Genomic DNA, 11,586 nt, shown 5'->3' with positions numbered 1-11,586 from the left:
TGGTATAATTCAGTTCGTCTTTAATTTTCAGAATTTTAACAAGGCAGCTGAGCAGGTCAAGAACCTGCAGCAGCAGCCAACTGACGATGAACTCAAGGAAATCTATTCTCTCTACAAGCAGGCAACAGTTGGTGATATTAACACAGGCAAGTTACTTATCAAAACCTGACATTTGAACTAAAATTTTATATTTAAAAAATGATACCAAAAGTTTGTTTTATTGATAATTTTTTGTTGATGTGATGACTTTATTTTATTCAGCAAAGTTTTTATTCTTGTTACTTTTTTTTTTTTTACATAGTCTCAGGTAATAGAAAAGCAATTGTTTATATTTATAAATCTATCTTGAAGATAAGTGTCTGGTCACAAGATCATGATATCATTATATCTGAATGGTAAAATGTATTATCTGTACTAATCCCTTTCAGTATCTGATAACATTGCCAGTACAGTGAGACTGCAAATCTTATGTTATTACAAGGATAAGAAAGTTTTGAGTTTAAAATTTAATGTTTAGAAGGTTTATGATTTACAGACAGGTGCTAATGCTGATTATTTAACCTTTTATATTAAATTAGAGGCAGAGTAACAAGCTGGGATAAGAGGATTAGTTTGAATGTGTATGATTAGCTGTCAAAACCACTGATAGTGTGATATATTAAGTCAAGCATTGCTTATCAGTCCTCTCTTGAGTAACTTGTGTAATAATTCGGGAACCAAGATCATAGATATTAATTGAGATAATGTGATATGAGTCATTCACCATGTGACTATTTCTAAATCACATTTGCATACATCAGAACTTTTAAAAATGTTTTTGAAAGTGGATTTTTTCAGTTGAGCTCAAAAGGAAAATTCTATTTTGGACCTTAAGTATAACTGTCATTTTTCTCCCCTTCAGAGAGGCCAGGCATGTTGGACTTCAAAGGAAAGGCAAAGTGGGATGCCTGGAGCAGTAAGAAGGGTATGTCCAAGGAGGCAGCCATGGAGGCGTACGTGGCAAAGGCTGAACAGCTGATCAGTACCTATGGCCTTAAGGCATAAATATATCATATTGTGTGTGACCAATGCATATTTACATTACATCAGTATTTTCTTTTTTTTTCTTTTTCTCAAAATGATTTTAAAGTAATATTGGTATCACTCGCCTTCCTTTCCTTAAATCTTTTCTGCTGTAGGGTTATTTAAAAAAAAAACATGTTCTAATACTCAACATGTTGTTTTAGTGAATTTGTATTTTGATACCAGTGAAAATAAAAAGGCAGATCTATTTGTTGTATGATTAACAAAAATATAATATTCACATAATTTGGATCTTGGGTTTTTCTTCTCTGAGGTGTCATAGCTCAGTGGTAGAGCACTGGTTTTGCAATCACAATGTTCTGGGTTCATGCCTGGCTGCACCTCTCAAATTAACTCAGCTGTGAATAACTATTGGTATGCTGACCTCTACATACTACGGTTAATATGAGAGTGGAAAGGAACTAGCCCATCCTGCAGCATGGTCAGCAGGTTTCTCAACTAACCAGTCCAAATGGATATGGGACAAACATTTCACTTAAGAGGTTTCTTCTTAAAGCTATATGAATTGGTAGGAAGTTCAGTGAATCAGTTCCACTATATTAAATATATGGTCCTTATTAAGAGGAGAGAGATTGGTATTGTTCAATAAACAAATAAATAATAAAATCATCCTTACACCATTCTGTATCTATTTGATTCACAAGCATGAGTCATTCCTCATCCACAAAACATTATTTTATATTGAGCTAATAAGAGATAGTTGGCATGATTTTGATAAAATTCATCATCATAGGTTAATGATGAAATTCCAAAAGTTCATATACATTTATCTTTTATTTCTACAACTTATTGAATACAGACATAATTGTTTGATAGCTATTTTTTTTTCTTCTGGAAATTGTAACAACCAATTGTACCATCTGACAAGGAAGAAACAGAGCTAAACTATTTAGATATTCAAAATAACAAAAATACAAACACATTTTATAAAATGAAATATTTCTTCAGCCCTACCCACACGATCAAGCACAATTCCCATTGCTTGGGTAAGTCAACAATGCCCATACCCATGGTCGAGCAGAAATCACCAGATAAGGCCGTCTGCCTGGCAGTATGACTGCTGCTTGGTATGGATAGACAAGCCTGTTAGACACCAGTACCCTTGTATGACAAATTAGTCTTTTCTTGGTAATTGGGTAAAGTCTGCCAGGCACTTTGATAATGTGGAGGGGGCCTTGTACAGAAAATTAATAGTGGAAAAAGAATCTTAATGGATGGACAGCTGTTCCTTCTCACTGACCTATTCATAAGTAATGTTTTCTTCCCATCTTTTGTATATGAAAATTATTTAACATACTTTCCCTAAAATTTTGGTACTGACAAACAATAGATCAAACCTACTTCTACTCATAATAAACCTACCTTTCAAGTTAAGTTAGAGTTTTCATACTGTGCAGAGGAACTACAACAACAGGTGGTACAAATACATCAGACCTGTCACTACATCACATCCTACTTCTACAGTACAAAAAATTCAGTAGTATAGTCTACCGTGTATTTAGGTTAGTACAAGGTTATGATGAAATATCTATCATGAACATGGGACATTGCTAAACTGGTTTACTTTGAAAAGTGCACTGATGTGAAATGTGTAAGTGGAGAAAAATGAGCTTTCTGAAGGTATGTCCGGAGGAGTGGGCATGAGCTTGCAGTCACACTATTGGCTAAACATTTGATTCCATTTGCAAATCAGCTGTTTTGCAGGTAGTTTGTCCACCTCTAGACTCCTTCTTAGGTTATGCCCACTGATCAAGCCCCCTTGTCTGGACATGCCAGACAGTCCCCTATACAAATACAATTTAATTAAATATCCAATTGCTGTACATTGATACGACATTACTGAGTCCTACATGCAGTTTCATGTTTTCATTGTATTTATATACTTGAACATCAGGGTAAGTTTACCTAATCAATCTGCGTGAAGAACAGTTTTACAGACTCTATCCCTTTGGTACATTTTAGAAGGGTTTTAATCTAAACTGTAAGCACAAAATATCTAATAATCAAGTTCAAATGATATATATATCTTTTCAGTGGAATGACATTTAGTTTGCACAGTCTAGCAACGCAAACACTGTTTAAAGGCACAGAGATTTTTAAAACAAAAATACATGTAGAAAGTTATTCTACAAGCTAGCTACTTAAGAAGAGAGATAGACACAAAACATTTTTTTTTTGGTGTGTTATCCATGTTTTAATGGTTAATTCATTCTATTTTTGTGCTGTAAATGACTCAAATACAGCCTTAAAATCCTAACTTTATACTATATACTTGCAGTGAAATTTCCTAACATTTGAGCATACAGAAGTGCAGAATGTATAACTTTTCTCTCTTTTTTCTGTGCTAATATTTCTCTAAAGATGAAGAGAAACTAAACTATTTTGATAGGCACATCAAGTTTAGCAGCTTCCTAAACGGTAACATATGTGAAGGGAAGTAATTTATTCTAATTGTTATCTTCAGTTTGGCACACTGCTGGCAAGAAGTTATTTCTATTTGTTTACTCATCTAAACCTAATTCTTTAAATATTAGAATAATGATAATTATGAGAAAAAGTTTAATCATAAAAGTAATAAATACCAAGTGAAACACATTCCAATAATACCAATTAAATGATACAAGTAAATCAGTCCATTAAAATATATTTGATAATTATTCATAATGTAAACAATAAAACTATAAACAATTTCAAAGGACAATAATTCATAATATACAGCATTTATTTCTCGAACTGCAGTTCTACACAATATAGGGGAAGACTGTAGAGAGATGTATAGACATGAATATTCCTACTGGACACATTTGGTTAGTATGAATGAAGAGTAATAAAAGAAGAGAGAAACAAATAAACAGTGAAAGAACAGAGTAAAGAAAAATAAACAAATTATAAAAATAAAGAAACAAAGACAACAGAAAAATAGAAAGAAGGCTAAAAGAAAATACTTTTATACAACGGCTGATAAATGATGCAGTAGTCCACTGTAATAAAGTTCAACGTGAAGTAATTAAAACTCATTGAGCCTTGGTTCTGAAGATATTACAATGGAAAATGAACCATCAAGGTGTGGCCGCTGTCTGACTCACACCCCTTCACTGAGGTTGTGGTAAGGATGTAATGTCTCTTATTCTATGATTTACTTTTTTTTTTTTAATAAATGCTACTCTCTCTCCTTACCTTATGGCCTTATTTAGTTTGTGACTTGATATATATGTGACCTCATGTATAACTATTTCTGTCAATATCTGATTTGATTATATGAGTAATTACATATTTCTTGACATGTGAACTGTGCCATTGTAATGCACCTACTTTTGTAGACTACTGAAATTTGTCTACAATAACATTTTTATGTTTCTCAGTGACTAAGATGACTTTATGAATTACATCATACAATTATATGAGATGTTAGATGTGTAAGATGATAGACTGTGTTTACTCATACCTAAATAAATAATTCACAGATTCAGCTCTAGTGGCACTTATAATATTTCTGGACAAAAATTCCAAACCTTAGGAAAACAAGATATAAAAAAAACATAAGATTAATAACACACTAAAACAAAGAAAAAAAAATGAATAAAATATTTGCATGATTTACATAGATAAAACGAAAAATAAAACCACATAAATAAGGGTCACATCTGTGTACACTAAATTTCATGCTTGAGATGATATAAAGGCAAACATCCACGTGGAAGTGAAATTGGAAATTGGAATTTCAAAATACCATTATAGACTTTCAGGAAACCTATTAAAATAATGAGAAAGAGGACAGAAGGTTAATATGTATATCATTGTCCTCACATCCTATATAATGGGTTTCCAACCAGTTGAGCGCAATCAACTGTTCGATCGCAAGCCTGTTTTAAGTCAATCACACTACTGTACTTGTTAATAATTCGTCCTTCAGAAGTTGGCATGCAAATAGCTGCAACAGCATATCCAAGTACTCATGATACTTGAATGATTATATTTCTCTTTATTTTCTGGGAATAAGTTATATTTATATTTATAATGATAGACATGTCTGAACACACAATTATACATTTATGGAATATGTTTGAATCTTAGGCTGGTAGGCAGCATCAGGGCAACTGTAGAAAAAGTAGATATCTCACAACAGGTTGGCCACCCCTACTATATAATATATAATACACCCACAGGTCAATCACAATATTTGTAGCAGCTGTATAGGAAACACTATCATGTTGTTAAAATCTCAGAAATAAAGAATGTTACCTGATTTTATAGCGAGTTTTCTTCCCAACCCTTTCTGATAATATGAAATATTCATGCAACTTTTGCAAGGAGAATGCGAGTGCTTTAGATACCATAAAAGTAAGTCACTTTAAGGTCATTAGGGCAGTTGAACTTTAAAGGTCACAGTTAGAAATCAACAAACATGAGCTTACCACTGCTGGCTCTTTCAGTATATTGCCATACTCTGATCATACTTGTTGAATTAAGAGACAATATGTGACAAAAATTAATTGTTTTAGGGCATTCTGAAGCTTTGTTTCATGTAAAATAATTCAGGTAATACTCACCATTATGTAGTATTATGGTGTGCATTATATGGGAGGGGGTACAATATGTTATAAAATCTTAATTCATCATAGTCAATAAATAAACTATTCTGTTATCTTTATTAGGTTTTCAGTTCAGCTTGTAGCCAATGGCCATATGAGGGCATGTGAATCCAAAGGTTTCCTCAGACCAGTAGCCCAAAAAGGCATTTATAAAATATCTTTTTAGCTTAAACTTCCATTTAAAACATAAGGAGAGACATGTTCACATCACTACAGTACAAAATCATGATTGTATGGCATTAAAGTGAAGATATCAAAACTTATAATATAGAGGAAAGTTTAAATTAAATTATTTAATAAATGCAATTAGTCTGAGAACTGATGTACAAGCCCTCTTATGGCTATTGTTTCAAGTGTTGTTTTTTTTAACCACAGTATCAACACAGCAGAGTGTTTTGTTATTCAAAATCATAACAGTTTTCTTGTCAATTATTTTTGACAAAAACCTTTCTCTGTTGATCCTAACTATTTTCTATACTACTAGCTACAATTCTAAATGATGCTGAGATTGTAAACATATTTGGGTCATTCAAATAAATCTAAAGGCCAGATAATCCTTCAGACCAAATATTTTCAATAATAACATATGTTTCAAATTTGAATTGTGTATCTCATCGTTAGTATTTGTTTTAATACTTTTCAACAGTATTACTGCCTGTCATTAGCATTCCAATATTTTTTTTTTAATTAGCTTTCTCACAGAAGAGAGCAATAAAATTTAGAAATGTTTTCTGGAATAATCCAAGTAAAAATCTCAAATAAGGACTTTATGAAAATTTCTTTCAAACATAATCTATATATGTATGAAGTATCTTCCATTTAAATAAATGCATTCAGCTATAAAAAAATTCAATTACATCAATTTCTTTTCCTGCTCCACTACGGACTTTACAATATATGTGATTTCATCAGTATGAACCATAAAGTTAAAAATAATCACATTTATAAAGCTATTGCCTAAACGAAATGATGCAGATATGGGGAATGCATTAACATTTCCAGAAACTGGAAAAAATGCTAAACTACATGAAAGTAAATGCAAGTAAGAGTTTCACATGCAACATAATACTGTTATAGCTATCAAAACCAGTTGGACTTTAATGAAAAATTACATTATATTACATATAAGTCATATGAAATCAAAACCAGAATATCTTTACAACAAAATTTTGATTTGAAAGTATAATCAAACAAGAAATCTAAGTTACAATAAATTCATGTCTCACTTAAAAATTACTTCCATTGGCTTACTTTCCTATCATTACCTATGCCACATGGAATCCTTTAACATAAATAAATAAACAAATAAAACAGTTTTCTTTGTGATCTTTATTACCACATGCAAACATCAAACAGCAGCAAGATGACTAAGATAAATATAATATGTGATACATAGAATTTTATCATCAGTTTTCAACTTGGTCCTTTCCTTTTTCTCATAAGAGCCAATATCTTTTTTTAATAATATTTCATTCACTATTTCACTAATGATACTCTACTATCAAATTTTAGGAGTATGTAACAATTTCTTTTCTTTGTCCCTAAACCTCATGAATCTGTTGAAATGCAACAGTGATCATAGTCGTTGTTAATGTCATAATCACTACCACAACTGGAAATATGTTGGAATAATCACTTTGTTTAAATATCAAGGGTAGTAGGAATAACAATTTGCCTGAAAAATAGCTACTATAAATATGGCTACAAACAGGTAAGTACAAGCAAAATGAAAGTAAATTATCATTTTGTTTAAATATATGTATAATTATTTGATAATAGAGTATTTGTTGTGTATTAGAAGATAACAGTCCCCTTGTGGCCTTAATTCATTAGTTTTAGTGTGATCATATATCAAAAGTGATTATGTAGCAGGCACCTGTGATTCATATTGACACTTGGCACTTTTCTATAGACTTTAGTTCAACAGTACATTATGCTACACCAATTTAGATGAGAGAGAGAGAGAGAGAGAGAGAGAGAGAGAGAGAGAGAGAGACAGAGAGAGAGAGAGAGACAGAGAGAGAGAGAGAGAGAGAGAGAGAGAGAGAGAGAGAGAGAGAGAGAGAGAGAGAGAGAGAGAGAGAGAGAGAGAGAGAGAGAGAGAGAGAGAGAGAGAGAGAGAGAGAGAGAGAGAGAGAGAGAGAGAGAGAGAGAGAGAGAGAGAGAGAGAGAGAGAGAGAGAGAGAGAGAGAGAGAGAGAGAGAGAGAGAGAGAGAGAGAGAGAGAGAGAGAGAGAGAGAGAGAGAGAGAGAGAGAGAGAGAGAGACAGAGAGAGAGAGAGAGACAGAGAGAGAGAGAGAGACAGAGAGACAGGGGGGGGGCCTAGGGCAAGGGCAAGGGAAAGAGAAAGAGAAAGAGAGACACACAGAAAAACCAAATGAGGAAAAAAAACAGAAGGCATGAGTGTTAGCAACTGGGAATATTTTCTGCTCCTAATAAAGACTAATACAAAATTCTAAGCAGACCAAGGTTAAGCAAAAGTTAGAAAAAAAAATGAATAAGGTCATCATAGAGGTGGAAAAAAAACTTATTTCCATTTAAGAGAGTATCATAATTATCTACTTTGCCACATTGTGGATGAAAAAGCAGTCCACTATAACAGATGGAGGAAAGAAAGAGGAAAAGAAAAGAGAGAACATAAAAAACATCAATATATTTTATTAAGAGCATTTTAACTGAAACATCAATAGAATCACATAAGCAACATGGAGTCATACTAATAAGGAAAACAAAGCATTACTAGTCAAGAAAATATTTTCTTTAACAATAGTTTTATGGAGTAGTCTTCTGCTAATCCACAGTAATTCACATATATGCATATATTTCTTTTAACAAAATATATTCAAATTTCAAACATAATGTTTATGTCAAACAAGTTACTGTAACAATTGTACTAAATGTGTACTATTCATTTATATATTACCAGTAATGTTGAACAAAGCCTTAAATACACTGGAAAGGTATAACCCAATTTGTCTGCTTATTATAGAAGACCCATTGTTGGTATCAAGTTATCTTTTTAAAAACACACTTTGGTGGTGATGGAGTGGCAAAAACTGTGAACTTATATTTTAAGTGACAAACCCCTTCATCTTCTCCATTCAGATTCAAAGTCTCCCATATGATATTTATATATATTTTTTTTTGCCTGAACCAGACAATCTTTCGCTGACATCATTAATGTCATAATGCCCATTAACTGTACACTAGAATCTAGATGTATGAAATAGTCACATCTCAAAGTATCCATAAACAATAAAACTGTTCAGTAGTACTGGATTAATCTTTGATTAAAAATGCATGAGCCTTCATCAGGCAGATGAAACAGGAGAACTTTAATTTTTGGAAAGTATGATTTGTAAATATGCTTTAAAGTAAATCTATCATTTTTTCTTTATCACAATCAAATTCATCTTTTTTCTTAATTCAAGACAAAGGTGATTCTAATAAACTACACATTACTCTTATATTAACTTTCAAATATGTTTGCATTTATTTGAATCTAATTTAACTTTACCACCTTCAAGAGGGTGAAGGTTAGGAAGTGGAAAAAAAATTACATCTGCAATAAAAAAATATTGCACCAAATATTCACATCTTTAATGATTATGATGAACAAGCATCTTTTACCATGCTGAATAGGTTGCTACATTCAATTCCAGGTTATGTCTTGATGCATAATTCTTCACAAACTCAATCTGAATAAAAATGTATCACTGATAAATGCCTTTTTGGTCACTATCTGTGAGAGCAAAATATTCTTATACTTTTTGATAATTACTTGCTGAACCCAAAATGTAAACTGCAAAATATTCAAGAAGAAAAATCTTGAAACTACATGCATTGTATTACTAGATTTCCATTTCCAATGCTGTATAAAATCAATTCTATAACATAAGCACATAAAATCAGCTACTTAGGCAATATATAAATAGATTCAACGTGTATTTTGTTTCTTATAGTTTCTCTTTTTGAAGCATTCACAAGTGATGATCCCATTTCAGTTTTACGATAATTTGAGCACTGCATAAAAGTGATGTGCCAACAGTATTGGGTATATGGTAGTTTTTGTGTTTTGGTAAAGCTATTGACAAGCTATAAAAAAAAAAATTGTTACCTTTCTGTTTTACTACAGGACTCAAAACAATTTCTTGCTGGTAGTTGATATATATACTGGAATGTCTGCATTACCAATATAATGATTCCTGAACTAAATCTGGTGGATACTGGGTAAATGACTACAAGTACATCTAGTTCTTGAGTTCTAATAATTATATATATATATATATATATATATATATATATATATATATATATATATATATATATGTATATATATATATATATACATATATATATATGTATATATATAAATATATATATATATATATATATTTATATATATATATATATAATATATATATGTATATATATAAATATATAACTATATATATATATATAAATATAAATATAAATATAAATATATATATAAATATAAATATATATATAAATATATATATATAAATATATATATAAATATAAATATATATATAAATATATATATTTATATTTATATTTATATATATATTTATATTTATATATACATATAAATATAAATATAAATATATATATATATATAAATATATATATAAATATAAATAAATATATATATATATATATATATATATATATATATATATATATATATATATATATATATATATATATATATATATATATATATATATATATATATATTTGCATCATGCTTCCCTGTTTCTAGTGTGCATATGAATGTAGCTTTACATTGTTTTTATAATCACAGATAAATTATCAATAAAATTAAAAATAGTTGTATTGACAAATCCATGCATCATCATGCAATGATTAGCATCTGAATATCAGCACAGTGTCAGTTGAAAGTGAGCACTGGAACCAGTATTGGTATTGGCATATCTATACTTTATACATTAAATTAATCCCCTGATGCTAGGGTGGCATGGCATATAAACCATGTCCAAGGTGATTTTAATTTATTGCATCTGTTTACATAGATGATTCCCTAGTTGTTTCCTCTTTTCCTTGAAGTTTAAGATTCCTTTTTATCTTTTATTGCTAATATCCGTTTTTATCATAACATCCATAATAATAATAACAGTATTGGTATAAATGTTAGAAGAAAACTTTCTCAATAACTCAGGGAAAAGGGAAATCAGATGAAGTCAAACAGGTCCAATAAATTAATTCTTTGATGGCTTGGCAATTATAGAGCCATCTGTGTGCAAACTAAATTCACAAAACAAAACTACAGTGGACAGTATATGTACTTGGTACCACTATGTTAACCTAATGGTGCTAGGTACATGTAAGTCCATTGTAGTTCTATCTTATTTTGTTTACATGAATATAGCTTTAAAAGCACTCTGGAGTTAATTACAGACATACCTGATCTTGCCTGTCAGTGCCATTTCTTGAGTTCTCATGAAAATATTACATTTCTAATACAAACATTATCATTAATATCAATATCATCATCATGATTATAATGTTAATAGTAATAATAGTTATAAAGCTACACAGTAGTAACAGTAATAAAGCTACAATCTTCCTTCTTTTTCTAAATTTAAGGAATGGCATACACGGGTAAGGACAGGTAGACTTAGTAACTGACTTCAAAGTGAACATGGCCTTGTAGATTCATGTCAATGTAAACAAAATCAGTAAAACAAAAACCACAGTACACGGTGCATGTATGCATCTGGTGTCAATAGGTTAAGTTGTTTGTGAATTATGATGAACAGAATGCACGAATCAAGAATAATGGAGAACTCCTTTCCAAAACTTTAACACTGTAGTCTACTTCTTTATGTGAAAATAGGGGTGTTTGGTATATGATGCAATAAAACTAAAG

At 30.7% G+C, this 11,586-nt stretch overlaps 1 protein-coding gene across 1 annotated transcript in view; it reads left to right on the top strand.

The window, feature by feature from the left end:
* Positions 1 to 1,270, top strand: part of Acbp1 (Acyl-CoA binding protein 1) — a 2,756-nt gene extending 1,486 nt beyond the window's left edge. Inside the window, exons 2-3 of the mRNA XM_027351204.2 lie at positions 32 to 146; positions 902 to 1,270. Of these exons, the coding sequence (XP_027207005.1) occupies positions 32 to 146; positions 902 to 1,044 (258 nt within the window). The 3' untranslated portion in view covers positions 1,045 to 1,270. The remainder of the gene's footprint in view (positions 1 to 31; positions 147 to 901) is intronic.
* The last annotated feature ends 10,316 nt before the right edge of the window (positions 1,271 to 11,586 follow it).

The sequence above is a fragment of the Penaeus vannamei genome, chromosome 12 (assembly GCF_042767895.1).
Source record: "Penaeus vannamei isolate JL-2024 chromosome 12, ASM4276789v1, whole genome shotgun sequence".
NCBI classification, from domain to species: domain Eukaryota; kingdom Metazoa; phylum Arthropoda; class Malacostraca; order Decapoda; family Penaeidae; genus Penaeus; species Penaeus vannamei.
Note: the sequence above shows the minus strand (reverse complement) of the source record. Positions and strands in the feature narration are given on the sequence as shown.